The 18,671-nt window shown below is 40.4% G+C and overlaps 2 protein-coding genes across 2 annotated transcripts; one reads left to right on the forward strand and one right to left on the reverse strand.

Moving 5' to 3' along the window:
- The first annotated feature begins 97 nt into the window (after positions 1-97).
- On the forward strand, positions 98-2,117 carry mixl1 (Mix paired-like homeobox). Its single transcript, XM_030046821.1, has 4 exons — positions 98-194; positions 604-824; positions 1,134-1,257; positions 1,552-2,117. The coding sequence occupies exons 1-4, from the start codon at positions 98-100 to the stop codon at positions 2,115-2,117; spliced, it is 1,008 nt and encodes a 335-aa protein (XP_029902681.1).
- A 154-nt stretch (positions 2,118-2,271) lies between these two features.
- lin9 (lin-9 DREAM MuvB core complex component) lies at positions 2,272-18,184 on the reverse strand. The gene is given in 16 exon segments (XM_030047528.1): positions 2,272-3,293; positions 3,946-4,043; positions 4,475-4,657; positions 7,595-7,720; positions 7,832-7,912; positions 8,007-8,108; positions 10,365-10,493; positions 11,244-11,377; positions 12,904-13,061; positions 13,309-13,434; positions 13,632-13,759; positions 14,475-14,588; positions 15,337-15,386; positions 15,389-15,427; positions 15,925-15,957; positions 18,139-18,184. Coding segments are annotated over 16 exon segments (1,638 nt in total). The 5' UTR covers positions 18,170-18,184; the 3' UTR covers positions 2,272-3,187.
- Between the last annotated feature and the right edge of the window lie 487 nt (positions 18,185-18,671).

The following is an 18,671-nucleotide window of genomic DNA, read 5'->3' on the forward strand; positions in this document are numbered from 1 at the left end:
GCAGCAGCGGCTTTGATCACAGGACGGCCGGCCTGATATAAGCCGGGCCGGCCCGCCTGGGCTCACAGTCACTCACACGGAGTAAGGAGAGCACATCATGTCTGCAGTTCATGGAAGTATCCGCGTCGGGGACGTCAATCACTTTCCGATGTATCATGAAGGGCCTCTGCAGATGAGCGGCATGCTGAGCTCAGGTGGGTCTACTGTCCGACAGAGGACTGTGTTAACCCAGCTCCCTCATTTACAACCCAGGAGCTCATTTGTCTCTATATTTTCAATTTTGGGTGATTTTTTCCCCCTTTTTTGCAAGTGTTTTTTTTAATGGGGGCAATTCAATGGAAAATATTTTGTTATGGTAACATTCTTGTAATTTAAGTTGAAATAGCTATTTATAATAATTCTAGCCTAAACAATTTTCGTGTAGTAGGCCTACAAATTCTTTACTAATTTTCCAATAGTGTTCCTTGCACATTAAACTAGAGTGGTGTCTTTACCTCCACACATCAGTGGGTGTCCTGCAGGGTGGAGGTGCAGCTGATGCCGGATGTTTTCTGAAAAGGTTCGACCTGCTGTTGCTCACTGTAACCGTGTGATTTTCAACAGAGTATGGCCCCTCCGACTCGACCAACTACTTCAGCTCCGGCAGCTCGGTGCCGAGGGCGGACAGATGCATGGCGCTGCTGACCCACAGGAGAAAGAGGACCAACTTCACCCAGCAGCAGATAGAGGTGCTGGAGAAAGTCTACTCAGACACCAAGTACCCTGACATCTACCTGCGAGAGAGACTGGAGGCTCTGACCGGCCTGCCCGAGTCCAGAATTCAGGTATGCTGTGGTCTAGACCAGGGCATTTCAAACACACACACACACACACACACACACACACTTATAAATATGTATACACACACTGGTAAGAATTTTTATGTATGTATGTATTTTCTTTAGAGGAGAATCTTTACTTTCCAATTAAAATAGCATCTTTAAGAGTAAAAGCATCATTAAAAAAAAAACACATTTTGAAAGAAAGACTGATAGGTTTCAGAAGGTTCCAAGGCAAAGTTGTGTCAGACCTGTGGAGGTGGAGGCCCAGTGGGTTCAGCTGCACTCAGTTGTCTTGTTTTATTCAAATTCCAGGTGTGGTTCCAGAACAGAAGGGCCAAGTCTCGGCGTCAGGTCGGCTCTTCAGTGTCCCTGAAAGTCCCCAACTCTCAAACGGGCCAGTTTAACCAGCTCCAGAGCAGGATGGGCCCTGAGCCAGGTGAGCACACTGTCAAGCTTTTACCTCAGTTTCTCATTTAGATTAGGATTCATTAAAAGTATGGAGTAGTTTGAAATTTCCTGTATACGTTTTGTATTTTAGTTTTCCATTTAGAGGTGCACTGATTTGTTCTAACATATTTGTTTACATGGGCACAGCCCTTCAATTCTCTTATGTTAGGAGAGATATTTGCTGACAAAGTATCCGTTGTCTCCACATAATGGACTATTTGTTATAAAAGTTTTAACTGCAACTAATAATTTTAACTTTGTTTGCTTTTTATTTTCATGACAGTTTATGATAACACCCGTGGGGCGGAGACACACAGAATGGAGAGTTACGCACTGGAGGACAGCTTCAGACCGACACTGTGCAAAAACGCAGAAGATGCGCACAGGACCAGCCGACCCTCCAAACCCAGCAGCTATGAACACACATCTGTCCCCTGCATCTACGATAAGGAGGGGAGCGGGGTGAAGCCTGAGCAGATAAAACGAAATGAATTAAGTGTTCAGGTGCCTTGTAAAGTCCATCTTTACCACAAGGAAAATGGCCATCACGCAAAGGTCCAAGCAGGCATGAACCAGGGTCCCAAGGTTCTGGTGGAATATGACAATTTTCCACCCAACAAAACCATTGGACCAGAAATGAAAGTTGTTATTCCTCCTATCCCGAGCAAGAATAACTTCAGCAGGTCACCAAAGGATGCTGGCTGCCAAGCCCAGTATCCCCAGGTGAGAGCAAACGGGGACAAGTTCAGCCACTTCTCACCCATCCACACCACTGAGGCCCAGGACTTTTCGGATTCAGACTCTGACTGGGAGAACGGTGCTATGGCTGGCTTTGGTGGCTTTATGTGACTTGTATCTCCTCAATGTAAGATAAATGAGCTGGTTGTGAGGTTTGTTCAACAGGATAACTCTTATTTATTGTAAAATCTAAATAAATGTTTCATTGTCAGTTGTTGTTTCATGTCAATCATCTGTATCGCTTGATAATCAAAACAAGCCCAAATTTTGCTTTGCCATATGTTTAATATAAAAAGACGGCAACATTTATATACACTTGCCCTGAGGCACTCTCATATACAACTTTTACAAAACTGAAAGTGGAGATTCTCTAGGAAAAACTTTTGTCTTGACTTGAAGATTACATCGGTGATGTAGGATTAATGTGAGGTTGCAGCGACAGCCATGCCAATTTTTTTTGAAAAGCTAAAGTCATCTTAGAGAGTCAAAAGGCATCAAAACCCCAGAGATCTCCTTTATAAAAATACCAAAATCTCTTTTCAGTGCACACAAAATTACAAAAGCCATTTCTGAATAGGTAGCAGAAATGTTCACGATAGTCCTAATAATCAGAGGTATTGTACAAATATCTACAATAAACAATTTTACAAAACATTCTTTAGCCTCCCCTGTGCTTACTATCAGTGGAGTAAAGGAACACAACACTTACAGAAGGAACCTTTAGAGATAGCAAAATATTGTCTTATAACCACACACACCTATTCAAAAAAATAAATAAATATGGACTATAAAAACTGCAAGAAGTAATGTTTGGCACATGAAACCAAAGCATAACCATTAAGAGTTTGGTGAGGGGAATTTATATCAATACCTTGAGACTCTTTTGGGTTTGTGTTCAACTGGGTGCCCAAAACATTTTCATATGATACAACAGGTGGATAAAACACTAATCACGCCCTTCTTGGCTTTCTTCACCATAAAGCTTCCAGAATCCAGACAGAATTCCAGGTCATTTTATCGAGACGTCCCAGATCTGTTTGCGCAGCAGCTGTCCATAACTGTTATACGGGTTCTCTTCTCGGCAGCCGTATGATCGTTAAGGTGAAAGCACCGTCTCAAGACATTTTCATGGACCACACCTGTGTGCCTGCGCCTGTGCATGGTGAGGATGCTGCAGGCATTCACACCGCATTAGTGTTGTTGGCAGCAAACGCATGCAGATTGCCCAGCTGACTTAGGCCACTCTGGATGTGGGCCACGTGAATCTCTACATTGTTCTGGAAGCAACTGGAAATGCAGAAAAGAAACTCATGAAGCATACACATCATGACATGATGTCAGTCAAGGCTGACAATCTGCAGTTGACCACCCAATGTGAATACCACCACTGCAGTATGAAAAATACCCGACAGTGATTAAGAAGATAAACGTTTCTATGTACTATGTACAACAGAAAAGAAAAAATCTTTTCCTTTGGTTAACAACAATTAACAGCACACAGCGTCAGTCCTTGTGGAAATCTTCTGAAATTGCCATCATTTTCTGAACACTGATTTCACATCAACTTATAATTATGTCTTCATTTTAAATATTGGGTCATGTAACAACAGTAATAGTCCAGCTACTAGTAAATATTTGGAATCAAATGCACTGATCATTTTATAGCATTTACTCCTTTTGACAGCCTTTTATTCTACTTTGTTTAGCAAGTGCTCAGCACTGCCCCCTCTGGCCAGAAGATTGTATTGCCCTCTGTTTTTCTGTCTCAACAGCAGTCAATGACAGTGGTTCGCTTTTCTATTGGCTTTGGTGTCACTTTGCCTCCACGGTCACCCAACACCCAAAGAAAACAGCCTACACAATGGAAACTGTATAATACAATACATCCAATACAATCCAAGCACAACAGAATAAGGAATGGAATGTATAGCCTCTTTACCTTAGGTTGGAGGGGTCTATTGAAGACTTGATGTCGTTAAGGGAATCAGTTAGAGATTTGAACTCAAATGAATTCAGGTCACCTCCATCTGCCAGACACTGCATCAAAACCAGGGAAAGTGGTTAAATAAAAATGGGGTCTAAATCTCAGACTTTCACATCAGTATGAGCCTCATTTTTGTGCAGCATTATCACCCATTATCTTCAATACTGTACATTCTAGTGGATGCCATCTAGGGGAACATTTCTAGCCTCTAGTCCAAATATTGGACATGAAACTGATGTAATTATCCACTTTAGTGTTAAATGATAATAAAAATGAGATTGTTTTTAATCAAAAGATGTTCATAGTAAAATTTGGGGCACAACATAATGTTTCCTTCTACATTGGTTAGATTGAAATTTACAGTAAGTAAAATAAATTTAACGGCTGCATCACAGCACATCTGAGATAGGATGATGGGAGGGAATTAGCTTTCACTATGGGGTAATTATGCGGGCATCACTTTAGTGAATGTAGATTCTTCTACCTTGATCTGTAACAGCAGGGCAGTGAGGCGTGAAATGAGGTTTGTGAGGCTGGTGTTGGTCACACACTGCTGTGCATCCCTCTGAGAGATGATCTGCTGCACCATCTCTTGGGCTTCCTCTTCACAACGCCGCCGCAGCTCTGTTGGACGGTCAGCTGAAGTCATACCTTGATCTGGAGCAAGCTGTATGGACACACATGGGTAATATATTTTAAATGATGCCCGAGTATATCTGAAAATGTTTTGTTTTTATTTTAAATTGGTGAAGATATTCACAATGTCCACATTTGAGTTCCATGCAGTTTCTCTATCTCCTCCTGTCAAGCTTAACATTGTGATACTCTCCTGGCAGGCTTGGCAATTTCCTTAATGAGATAGCTGTCCTTCACACCTTCTTTCCTGCAGATGGCACTCCTTCCCCTCTTCTGGCTACCAAATCCGCCCAACTTCACTTTTTGTCCTCCAATGACCTCTCTCTCCAAATACCCTCCTCACCAGATCTTGCTCCACTTCCAGTCTGCCTGTCACCCCTCTTGCTGCATCAGGCCACAATTTTGTATCCTTGTGTGTTCTCATCTCTCCACCCTCCCACTTAGCATCCACTCACACAACTAGGGTTCGACCAATTATTGGCCAGCCCGATCATCGGAGCAGATATTTGGCATTTTGCAGATTACCTGTATCAGCGTTTCATCTTACCAATCACCGATAAAAATGAATTTATTAAAAAGTGTGCTACTTTGGCTCCGCTGCAGCTGTGTCTCTCCCACCGGTCTGTTTTCACTCACCACTCTGTCTCACTTAATGTCCTGCCCACAACACTATCTGATTGGCTAGACATCACATGGGTAAAAGCCAACCAACACTCAAGCCTCAGTGCATTGACATTGAGCCTGGAGCAGGGAGTCTCCGGTTGAGTTGATGGCACAGAGCTCCGAAGGTAAGGCAGAAAGTATTTCCAAAGTTAAAAACATTACAGTCCTCCACCCTGAAGTTGCAAAAACACCGCAGTGCTGGGAGCTATTCCTATAATGACCAGCCTGCCCAGTTTCCCAGTTATGTCACTGAAAACGCCTGAATAATGAACTTTGTTGCGGTGATAATGTTTGCCTGCAGTGTTAACTGAAAATACTATGCATTAATGGAGTTTAAAATTATGAATGAAGCGACAGCTCATGTATCTCAAAATAACATTAATGCAACAGGGACTTATTTAAGCTTCCACACTGCAAATGTAACATTACTCATCTGTATGCGTTTTCGCGTTATATATAGTGTTAGCTGACAATAATGTTGAGTCTTATAATAAATACTTATGTTACTCCACCTGACTTTGAAGGTAAGCACACTACGTTTTACTCTTAAAATATATTTGACTTAGATGACTTTGTTAATAGTTATATTGCCTGTTCACTTTATTCATATAAGAGTAAATTAAGAGTAAAATGAGAGGAGCTTACTGTACTTTGTCATATTATGATGTTAAAAGGATCTACTATATATTCCTCTAGTTTTATTCAACTTTACATTGTAAAACCTCTGGGAGCCATTTTTATTCATTTTTATTTAAATTTTCACTTAACTTTATAAAAAAGGCTACTGGGAACTTCCTGTATATGATGCTGACATTTTGTGTTTTGATTCAACATTTACGAACATTTGTGTTGGACTTTGTAATATTCTAAATTTTGACAAAGATTTTCATTTTTACCGTAACTGTATATTGGTTCCAAATATCGGTTATCAGCCTCATTAACTACTAATAATCAGTATTGGCCCCGAAAAACCAATATTGGTCAACGCTTACACACAACCACCACCTGGCACATCCCTCAAAAAATTCTCACTCACTTTATTCTACTGAACACTTTCAAGAGTATTTTCCAAAAATGATGTGGCCCAAGACTACCAATACTATTCCTTACTGCAAACCTACACCTCCAGCTCTGGTCTCCAGGCTGATTTGCCTCACCCCTCTCGTACCAAAAGATGTCCCAGTGAAACACTACTACTCGTCTTGATGCTGTCATTTCCACCATTCTCCAAATCATCTGTACTCATATCCCGCCCTTCTTCACAACATATAAGAACTGCTCCCTGTCCTCTGGCTTTGTTTCTGTTCCTCAAAATACAGCCAGAGTCAGTCATCTACTAAAGAAACCCTTCTTTGACTTCACTACTGTCCATAACTACACACCAAGACTTTTGTTCTCCTTTCTGCCAAAAACCCTTGAAAAATGGCAATTTTCAACACTTCCACACGTCCAAACTAACTCCTGGACTTTCTTCAATTCGTCTTCAAGGATTAACACTCTACAGAGATTACTCTTTAGGCTGTCCCAGAGGGTCTGCACACTGCCAGGGCTCCATCCCTCTCCTCCTATATGCTCAATGGCCACTTTATTAGGTCAATCTGTAAAATCTAATACAAGCCAATACAACTGTTCTGCCATAAAGTTTCCTTTTCTGATGCCTATAATGCTCAGGTTTTCTTCTTACCACAGTGAAAGAGGTGTTAATTCAAGTATATGTTTGGCATTGAGCTCATAGTGGTGGTGCTGTACTGGACTGCATTTTATTGAGGTGTTTCTAATATTCTGCCCCCCTCATGTGTATTAATACAGAGGACAAAAGATTATCATCACTTCTAAATATAACGTAGTCCAGTACAACAACTCTGCAAACTACAATCTCAATAATAAACACAGAATCAACAATGTCAACACAAACTGAACATCATAAACTTTCTTAAAAGGTAGAATTTATGGCAGAGCTGTTGCACTGAACTGCATTAGATTGTACAGGTGGACCTGATAAAATGGCCAGAGTGCATTTATTCAAGCTATAGGTCAAAATGCATGCCTGCTACGCAAAATGCGTACAGGTTGGCAGGTCTGAAAACACCTGGACCCTACTGCACTCCGGTTGCACTGAGATCGCATAAAAGGTAATCCTTTCCTATTAACAACTTAAAAGTGAGTTGAGTTGAGTTGAGTTGAAATCACAAACAGATAAGAAGTGTATATTTTATCAACCTTTGAAGCTTCTGACAGGGATTCAGGGGGAAAAAAATGTTCCCAAGAAATTCATGACACAGGTAAAGGAGTGTTGTCCTCTTACCTCACAGCAGAACTGTTGGACTTCATGTAGCACCTTATTGAGGTCTTTATTGAGCTGCTCAAGCTCCAGGACTGTGGTGGCATAGCGCTTCTGGAAGTCCAGACCAATGGGCATCGAGTATGACTTCTGAGTACAGAAACAAACAGGTTTGGTTCAAATTAAGATGGCATGCAGACACTTGTATGTTGGCAGCATTTCATGTATTCATGAGCAACGTCAATTTGAAGATGACTGTACCAGTTTCTCGGCCTCTGTGTTCATATCTTTCAAGTGCTTGATGTGCTCTTTCTTGATCATGAGGATCTTGGAAAGCCGCGTCTAGACATGATAGATATCAAGAGTTAGTGGTTGGATTAAAACAGAAGTGATACATTGTCAGATTCTTGCATTCCATTACATAAGAAGTAGTTACCACTTGGACCAGGAACTTGACAGGAAACCCCCCCAGTGTGTCTCCTTCAGCCCCAGGTAGTTTGTTCTTCCATGGAAACTGGCTGATGAGAGGATCATTGTCCTATGATGAAATGGAGCACAGTGGGGTCATTCATCAACAATCAAGAGAGAAAGAATTTAGTGGTTTTGGGGTTTGTTAGCAAGCTAAGTACTAGCCATTAAACATTAGCTTCTTTGAGACATACAGCAAGGCAATAATAGCTGACCAGTTAACAAGATAACTCACAAGATGACATTATAGAGAATGACAAAGAAACGGAATTATTGGCTATTCAATATCTGTGGAAACATTTGAGTTGCTCATGTAAAAATGCAATCAGTTGTTGTCATCCATTATGCTAAAAGTTGAGATCCTGGACAGCTCAGGACAGCCAGAGGGCATGTTACATCATATGTGACACCATATGACAGGTAATGTTGAATTTTTTCTGATATCAGAGACATGGCTCCAGCCATCTATTACTGGACTTGGCTATTCAACTAGCAAGATGCACGATGCTTTCTATTCTCCCTTGCACCGAAAGTACTGAGCCCTAATTTCGTTGCATTATTATACGTATATGATTGTGCAATGACAATAAAAATCTATCTATCTATCTATCTATCTACTGGAACTGACTTTTTTGACTGTTGTCTCCAAGAATCAAAATGAAGATACCTTGTATTTATTGGATTAAATACATTTCAGATTTGGATTTTTAACTGATTTATGTTCAAACAATGAGAGGATTTCAGAACTCAGAGGCCATTCATCACGTTTCACAGTAATGCTGTGTTGATTCGACGGCTTGTCCAGTAGTGATGAGTTTTTTTTAAAACCCGCATCTGCCAAACCTGCATAAATATGTGTTGATAAACCACATGGACCAAAGCAACCAACCAAAAAATCTTTTGCCGCCTTGGCAGTCACAGATTACTACAGATACCAGTTGGGGAAAAAACTCGTAGGTGAAGCTTCAACACTCTAAAACACACACGTTGATCAAAACCACAATCATAAATTGATGATAAAGCTGAGAGAGAGGGACACAGAGAGAGGGGAAGAAAAAGTGGAAGGTGGACAAGTAATCCACAGCCTCACCTATTACATGCAATGTTTCTGAAGTTACTTATTCAGGAAATTTTTAAAACTAATTCAGGACTCTGCTTCATCACATTTTGACCTGCCAAAACCCATGACATCTTCTGGCAAGCCCATAGGTTGACCCACGCCATCACTACTGTCCTGTCCTCCTTCCTTACAAGCCATCACTCAAAGTTTGACACACTTGGGCCATCTAGTATTTACAAATATTTTAATTTTGGTGGAGGATGCCTTGGATAATTCCTTGACAATTGTTTTCTTTTCCTGTTCATAAATTTCTTTGTGCTGAGGTGGGTGCGTGAGGGGATTTCGTAACGTGGCTCAAGCACTTTCACCATATTTTTAAACCCTTTGTTCTCCACAACAGAGTATGGCTTCATGTTTGCAGCTATGGACATCCCAAAAGATTTGGTAATAGCTTTAGCCCAGTCCAATGCTGCAGGAAAGGGCTGTTTAAATGCTGCTGGGAGAAGTTGCTGCTGAGCATCCTTTTTTTGCTCCCTTCAGTTTTTTCCACTTCCATCAGCACTATAGTTCACAGGGAATTTGAAGTGCTCCCATACAGGCGACTTAAATAATGAAGGAGGCTTTTCAAGTTCTTCTGCTCCTCCACTTGCCATGCTGCCACACTGTGCTTGTTTGGTGTTGGGGTGAAACATGCATCGTTCATGTTGACACACGACAAGCTTTTTTTTGCATAATGAACCAATCATTGCATTTTGAGCTAAAAAAAAGAAAAAGAAAAAGAAAACAGCCAGTCCATGGTTCACATGCGTCCCTAACCGAGGGGGGTGATCTGTACAGATCACGAGTCAACTGTGATCCGTTGTACCACTAGTTTGAACTACTCTAATGCAATAAACCTCATCTGGAAAATTAGTTTGTTCATTTTTGTTCATTGTGACCGGCACATCTTAAAATGATGTTATTTTTGCCATACTACTTTTACTGTAGTACTTGTACTAGCTTTTCAGAGCAGAGGAGAACCCTGTCATCATTGGCTTCCTGCCAAAGTAAATGGTAGAGTAGACAAACTAAGCCACAGCTTAAAACCACTGGCATTTGGCTGAGGTTGATTTCCTCACACTGACACCCACCCATCTGGCACCGAAAGCAACCTAAAGCAGACACCACGAAAGATTTACTGTTGTATGAGCCAGACCATGAATGTAATGTGTGTGTATGTGTGGTGGTGGGATAGTGGGTGTAAAGCTGGCCCACAGCACCCAGTACCATGAGGACAGGAGTGGTAGCGGACGGGTAAGCCCCTCTGGGCGGAGTCATGAGGTTCTGAAGGTAGCGTGCGGCCCGGTGCTTCTGGGCAAAGGCCGAAATGGGCATGGTCTCATTGGGCTCATTGCTCTGGAAAGAAATACATTATTATCAGTATATATTCAGTTTGAGACAAAATGAAATTGTTTTGAATGTGACAGTTGTCTTGCCATCCATCTTTCGCAGACTTTGCTTCAATTTTAAACTTTCTATTATTCTTTAATTTGAACTTCTTACTTTGCCTTGGCTTATTTGTATCCTTTATCAATCGCTTTCTCATGATTTTGTTTTTTTTTTGTATTGCTAATATTGGCAATTTCTTGTTTAATTGTTAATGTCTGACACTGCAATGCTTATGTCTTGTATCTTGTATCTTTTTGTCAAAATAGGCTACATCAACTGCTTGTCCAGAAAGAATAAAATAGACGTACATTTCTCATGTTTACATGCAAATGTTCTGTTAACTTAAAGAACCCTTGATGACTTTTTAAATATGAACATAAACAAATCACATCTATGCTTCATCACCTTGGATACAATACAACAACATACAAGTATTTCATCTCAGGATGGCATCTGTTACTCTGTCTTTTTTTTTCTATAATTTTCTATATTCCAAAATATTTCCAAATTGCTGATTTATTCCCAAGAAGGGAGTACTTTTTTTTTTTTTTTTGGTTACTGCATGACCTACATAGTACTTGCACAATTTAAGGGAAGAACCCACCCGGGACAATAAAGTGAACTAAATATAACTGAACTGTTGTTACTTTTCAAACACATACATGGCAAATGTCATGACCACAGTGCTGACATAGTAAGCCACCAGTCAAGTCTTACCAGGACTTCATAGTCAGGCACGGTGTGTGTGCCCAGGCCATTGCGGTCGAAGGTGACGCGGTAGGTGGCAGCACTGGTGTCAACTGCATCAATCTGCCCTGTGAACAGGCCATCGTGGACACCCCGGAGTCGAGCTGGTAAAACCAGAGAGGTTCATTAGCAACCACCAGATAACAAATAAGGATGACTGTCAAAGGACATAAGCCTAGTAGTGATGCAGAGGAGCTAAACTTCCTAATATGACGGTGGAGGCGATAAAATCAAATTGATGACAGATTAAAAAAAAAAAAATTAATTGTGCACTCTTTACTATTGACTGCCTGCATTTTTTGTGATTCCGAGTATAATTAGGGTGATGGAACTTTATGGGGATAGTCTGAAAATCTTGTTTGTAATGTGGTGTGCTATTCCATTTATGTGGGCTTCTTCCTTCATGTTGTATGTGCTGTACTTAGAAACTGCTTTATCACAATAGGTCTAATAATAATGTGATGAAAATAAAGGCCATGCATCCTCTTTTTCTGCATTATCCTGCACAGACTTAACTGTCTTGATGATATCTGATGGTCGGTATAAGTGAAAAAAAGTGGGTTTTTTTTGTTTGTTTGTTTGTTTGTTTGTGTGTGTGTTTTTTTTTTTTTTTTGCCTATCCTGATAGTGTAATCTACACTAAAAGTGTCTAAAAGTAAAGGGCGGAATTTGCTGCAGTGGAGCGCCGTTGGGCGTCCAGTCTGCCGTAAAGTCAACAGAAGAAGAAAAAGAAGCTGCAGTGGAGGGAAACACGTCACACGACAACAATAGACATGGTGGCTAGAGAGGATACAGCAGGTGCTAGGCCTGATAAAACAGATAAGACACCAGAAGCTGATAATTTTGACAGCCAGTGTGTTTTGATTTCCCTGTTTAATGTTACATGAACAATGAAAATGCACTGTGTGTGTTGTTAAAGATAAGGAGAGCTTAAAATACAAGATGCTCAACTTGGACAGAAGTGTCCAAGTATAAATACGGCTGTGCAATATGGACAAAATCTTCTATTACAAGATATAGAATTCAATATACTGATAATATATATCACAACATACTATGTTGTCTGTAAATTTGATGGAAAAAATGTCTATATGAAATAACCACATGCATCATGACTACTTTTTATAATTTTGATAATGATGTAAAATACTGCCATAAAGCAGTTTTTATGAAGTGATAAAAACTGCTCTATTGTGATAGAAGCAGTAGAGGAAAATATCTATTGACATTTTTCTCGTCTCACAATAAACATCACCATATCACACTAGCTTCCTCCAAATAAATTAGTTTCATACTATTTCAGGGTATGCCTTCTATGAATCTATACCATGCTGTGGTAAATTCTTCATTTTTCCACAACACAGAAATTTAGATTTTATTCTATTGTTGCAGTCATTGTAAGTTGCCCTGGATAAGAGGGAATGAGCCAACTGCCTAAAATATAACTAACAATGAAAACTGGAATGCTTTGCAGCTCATTTGGCTGCAGTGATTGCCAGCTGACATTTTACCCAATTTCCTCTTGGGAATCAATAACGTATTTCTGAATAAGACTCTGATTTTACCAGGGCTGCCCACCAACAGTGAATACTGGCAATGGTTTTTTTTTTGTATGTTTCAGTCATCATACCGGTGACTTTGGTTCCTATGATGAGTGGCAGGGGGATTTCATCAGGAAGGTCTTTGCAGTTGGACACATCTGACAGTTTCCTCTGCTGCAGCAGGCGCATCTTCTGCCTCTTCTGTCTCAGCGCTGTCCGCTCTTCAGCAAAGAATGCTGATGAACACCTGAACCAGAAAACAGAGCATACTGATGGTGTTACAGCACTGGCATTAATTTGTACAAAAAGAAAAAAGAAGAACAAAAGTCGTGTCAAAAAAGGGTGCTATGAAATATGTAGAATGACAGTGAACCAGCATGCACTCACAGAGTTTGTACATTTTTCAAAATGATGGAACTGATATAAAAGAAAAAGATGATGAATGAAAGTCCTGGAGCACAATAAAGCATAAAGCCCACTGGACTGTGGCGTACCGCCGTGGTTTGCCCATAAGTCTCCTGATCGTTCCCCACTCCACCCGTGTTAGCTTTCTGGTTTTCAGGTTAGGGAAAGACTCCTTCAGACACAGGCAGAAGTCATTGTCACCCTCAAAGAGAGGTCTAGAGGAAGTAAATAAGGAATGATTACATTTTCACAGGAAAATATTCAGGCAATATTCATAAAGTATTGATCTTTGACGATAGCTATCCTTTTGTCTCTTGCACAACTTATCAATTATCATTTCTTATACCTACTTCTTCTAAATAAAAAATAATTAATGTCTGTATAGCTTCTGCAGGTATGAGTTGGGCTTTACCTGTCTATATTGGAGTAGAACCATTCATAAATGCACCATTTGTGAGCTTTGGGTAGCTTGAGAAGGTTTCTTAACCTCAGCCCAATTTTCTGAGAGGCTTTCTTATCTGGTGTCGTCACAGCAAATTTCTGCAAACAAAAGAAAAAACAAAAGATCCATATGCATTCTGACAAAAATGAACAAATTCCTTAACTAACAAAACTAAAAATCAATGCATATGCTTATCTCTATCAACTCCTTCTTGTTAAGAGTTATTCTCCTGCTACAATTCAAGTGCGAACATGTCTCCACCCCTATGATTGTCTCATTCACAGGGGTGCCCTCTGGCCCTAAATGTAACAAATGTATCCCCTTCTTTTCACCATCTCTTCACCTGTGACAGGGATCTTTTCACAGGAATCAGATTGTTTTTGCATTTAAAACAACAATGACAGCAATCACAGCTGTGCAATTCAGGCTTCAGATAATCACATTTAACCACACCTGCCCACGCACAGGCCAGTTACATTCTCTGTTAAATAGGACAGTACTGCACTGGCAGCACAACAAGCAAGACCACAAAAAAAAAAAAAAGATCTTATCACTGGCCTATTTTTTGAGGATCCCCTCATTAGTCAACAAATACTGAGAACTCTCTGGAGCAATGTTTGTTAGAATGTCAAATATTCACAATCAAAATCTGTAATGCCTAAAGTGGATTGTCATGGATCCTGGGGAGGTGCTTTTTTTGTAACTTAAGTGAAGCTTTCTGAAATTTATAAACAGCAACATTTTTCACCTCCTTTATGCATGGGTCGTGACATGGATTAAAGAAAAAAACTGAAGTCAGGCTGTTTTCTTTACCTGTGGTGTGGTAGTAACCCTCTGGCTCCTCCTGGGGGACCTGGAGGGGAGCCTCTGCTGTGGCTGCTCTTCTTCCTCTCGAAACAAACGGCTCCTCTTTGAGCTCCGTGTGGGCTGGATAATGAGCACAACAAGATGTAAGACTAATGCATTAATGAAGCGCAGGGTTGGTGACAAGTGGGCCAAGTCTGATGAAAAAGCCATTTGCGGAAAAAAATCACACCAGGGTTTCTACATTTATTTCCCAATTAAATTCCAAAACTTTTCCATTTTCAATAACCACATACCAAATTTCCATGAATGCAACTCTGCAGAGTAATGAAAAAGCGACGTTTACAACTAGTGGGCGAAATCAAATATGTTTCATAGCAACCACCATGTCTTAACTCTGGCTGGCTGCCTTCCTAGAATGATACAAAACCTGATTTCCAGGCAAAAAAAAAAAAAAAACAATCTTGGGCTCCAGGCTTGGAAAACACATTTTCAAATTCTATGACTTCTCCAGCATTTTCATGATAGGTGAAACCCTGTCATACAGAGAAGGCATCTGATGGACAGCATCCAATCTAGGCCGATACAATCAGCAGAGCAACAAATGCACAAACAAGAACCTGTTAAGGACTGAGTGCCAGACAATCCTGTCTCAAAGATTTCATGGCTTAGCTTAGGAAAGCTAAGCACAAAGACTGGGAGACTCCAGGTGTGGATATCAAAAATATGTACAGTTTTCCTTAAAATTACTGAATGCTCTGATCAAACATGTTTTGTAGTGTGATATGCACCAGAGGCCACTTTCTTCCATTTGAATTCATCTGATGCTGCCTCTTTACAGCTGGTATTGAAGAAGCATCATTTCTCTCACCGTGTCCATTGTCAGGGACGAATGCCGTCCTCTTGTGTTGTGAGCTCTGGGAAGCTGTTCTTCTCATTCAGCGTGTTAGACAAACTGCCCTCTGTGGGAAAAACAATCCATTTATTCAAAACAGCCTTATGACACAAAACACAAGATCTCTGTAGGCATGATTCATACACATTCAAATGTCAAACTACGACATACAGCTCCCAAATTAAAGAACAGATGAATGTGTGTTTTCCCCATTACAGGTGAGACAGGAAAGGAGATGAGCTGTGTGATACAAGTATAGGCCTACAGTCTTGGAACACAAAAGCTTTAGCCTTCACTGACACGAGGAGAACGCTGTGATTAATGGTGACAAATGGGCAGATCCATCATCAACATCATATATAAAGAGTTAACTTCCAAGTTTAATTAAACTCAAGACTATATAGACAGGGCTCTGCACTATTTAATTAAATGCAGTGTGGGGTGTCGCTGTAAGTTGTCATTATCAAGAGACATATAGAGAGATTTAGATTTCTGACCACCTGAAACGAGCAGCAGACAAAGATATAAATTCATGAGGCATTCATTGCCTGCTTGATACATTACCTTTCAGACTGACAAGAGCCTCTGCTGAGGAGCCTGTAAGATAGGACAAGATAGGGAAAGAAATTAGGCAATATAAAGCTAGTACACCAATGATATAAGAAAAACTGTGTCAAAAGGACAACTGGGCTGCGTTTAACTGCAAAATGGTGTCAGAAACAAATGTTTGGGAAACTGATTATTTCTGTCAAACCATTCTTAACCCTCCTATTATTTTTGTGGTCAATTAGACCCCATTCAGTGTTTAACATCTCTAAATACATGACCCCAATTGTTAAAAATGTTAGTAAATTTAAAGGTAAGTAAGTAAGTAAAGCTGATTTATGGAAGACATTTAAACATAGTTCAAACTGACTGAAATGCTTTACAAGAGGACAGAAAAAGGTGCTGTACAAAGGACATTAAATACAAAGTTAACAGTGAAAAATAAATAAATCAACAATATTAAACAACAAGGAACATACAAAGTTATAGACATAACATCCAATTAAAAGGTTAGAAGGCCAAGGGGGCCAGTGAATAAAAATGTCTTTAGCCTGGATTTAAAGACAGATGGAGCACATCTGATCTCTGATGGCAGCTGGTTCAACAATCACTGTGCAGCAAGAGCAAAGGCTTTGTCAGCTGTTGGTGTGAGTCGTGACAGTGGGCCATATAAGAGAGATTTGTTGTCAAATCTAAGAAACCTGGGAGCTGAGTGCCAGCGAAAAGAGTTTGTGATATAACATGGGTCCCGACCATTAGAGCCTTAAATGCAATCAGAAAGATCTTAAACTGAAACCTAAAATGGACAGGAAGCCAATGAAGACAGGGAGGGAGACTGGGGAAGGCCAAAGTAAAGGGAACTGCAGCAGTCTAGTTGTGATATAATGAACCCATGAATTACTCTTTCAATGTCATAGAAGTAGGGCTGAAGAATATACTGTTATCATGTTATCTAAATATGAGCATGCAAGACATTAATATCTCAAAAGGAAATGATATGGACTATATAAAATTTAGGGTAAGTGTAAGACAGTGATTGGTCTGTTCTGATCAATAAAATACTCTGAAGTAACTGCATTTTCTACATCCAGCTGATGAATGCTTAATTTTCACTGTTGCTACACTTCAAATTTCAGTAAGTGTGCACCCACAGTCACATCATATATCCTATCACTATCAGGATATTTAGCATAAATATCAAGGTATGAAATTTTGTCAATATCGTGCAGCTCTATATGGAGGGACAGAGTTGTCTTGAGTTTGGGGATGACTAACTGAAGAAACGATTTTTAACAACACAGCTGATTTATTTGTCAAAACAGAACTGGGAATCAAAGGTGACACTCAGGTTTCTTGCATGTGACTTCAAACACGGGGAGAGGTGGCGAAATGGCCTCTGGACTTAGATGGACCAAAGATAATTACTTCATTTTTATAAGCCGAAGGAAACTGTTTGGACATGTAACAGAGGGGTTGAGGCACAGATTGCAGTTCAGTTAAATGCAGCTAGCGCGATCAGCTAGGCCTAAACCCCCTTTCAGAGCTGTCAAACACAGGGAGAAAAAAAACACGGCAAGACAGATGAAATCAAGGAAAAGAGCTAGACAAGCTAACACTGCATCAACTTCTAACCGTGAGATAACCGTAACATCAACTACCATCAAGTCACACGACTGCTCGGGCTGAGAGCACATACACAACTCAGCCCTAATCACCACTTAGTGTAAGTCATACACAACGGGTTACACACTTAACCTGTGTAACAGTGAACGTTAACCAACCGACGCTAACGTAAATATCTAGCAAGGTGTCACGGTGGACTATGCCCAGCCAAACGGCTAACTACTAGCTAGTGTAGTTTAGTTAGACAATAGGTCGAAACATTGTGATAACCGTGTTATTATTGCGGAGAGGAACCAACGTTAAGGTTAGCAGACGTTAGCTCAGAGCTAAGCTAGCGTTATTTGTTTACCCAGCTAGGCTAACGTTAGTTGCTTAACTCCAGCGTTAGCTATCGTTAGCCCATCTTGCTAACAAGCATTAGCCGACTTAGACACTGGACAGACCGGTATCTCTCTACGGGGGAAAACGAGTGCTTCGTCTTTGCACAAAACGTGCGATATTCATTGAACAATTACTGCTAATAGTTTATCTCTTAACACGGTGTTTCGAAAGCGCAGGGCCGTTGTGCATTACCAAGACAAAACTCCTTGAATTTGTGTTGTTACTCACTCTCATCTAACAGCTGGTCCATCTCCGCCATCTTGAATTAGCCGCGCCGCTTTTTCAAAGACCTTGTCAAAATGCATTCTGGGTCGGGACACTATCTGGAGCGCGATTTGAGAAATAAAACAAGCCCGTACAATTTGACACCACAGTGCTCGGCAGCTCACTTTGTGCTGGTGATTTTGATACATAGGTAAATCAGCTGGACACTGACAAGACCCTCATCTGTTGAGATATGAGGGGAAGTGCTGGACATGCACTTTCTGAGCTGGAACTAGTAGTGCGAGTCAGAGGCACAAATCCTGTTCCCTTTGTTTTCTACTGCAGTTTTCTACTGGCTCTGCATCTAAACCGGATGATATACACCACATCCTATGCACTGGATACTGTCTGAGGTTCTGGGATTTAGGCCAGTTCAAGCTTAAGCCACAAACCCCAACCTGAAACGATTTTACTCCAAGGACCATAATATGACAGGATGATTTTTTTTATTTATTTATTTATTTTTAAATAAGGCTTGATAGATAGATATACATTAT

The sequence above is a fragment of the Myripristis murdjan genome, chromosome 24, assembly GCF_902150065.1.
Source record: "Myripristis murdjan chromosome 24, fMyrMur1.1, whole genome shotgun sequence".
In the NCBI taxonomy this organism is placed as follows: Eukaryota; Metazoa; Chordata; class Actinopteri; order Holocentriformes; family Holocentridae; genus Myripristis; species Myripristis murdjan.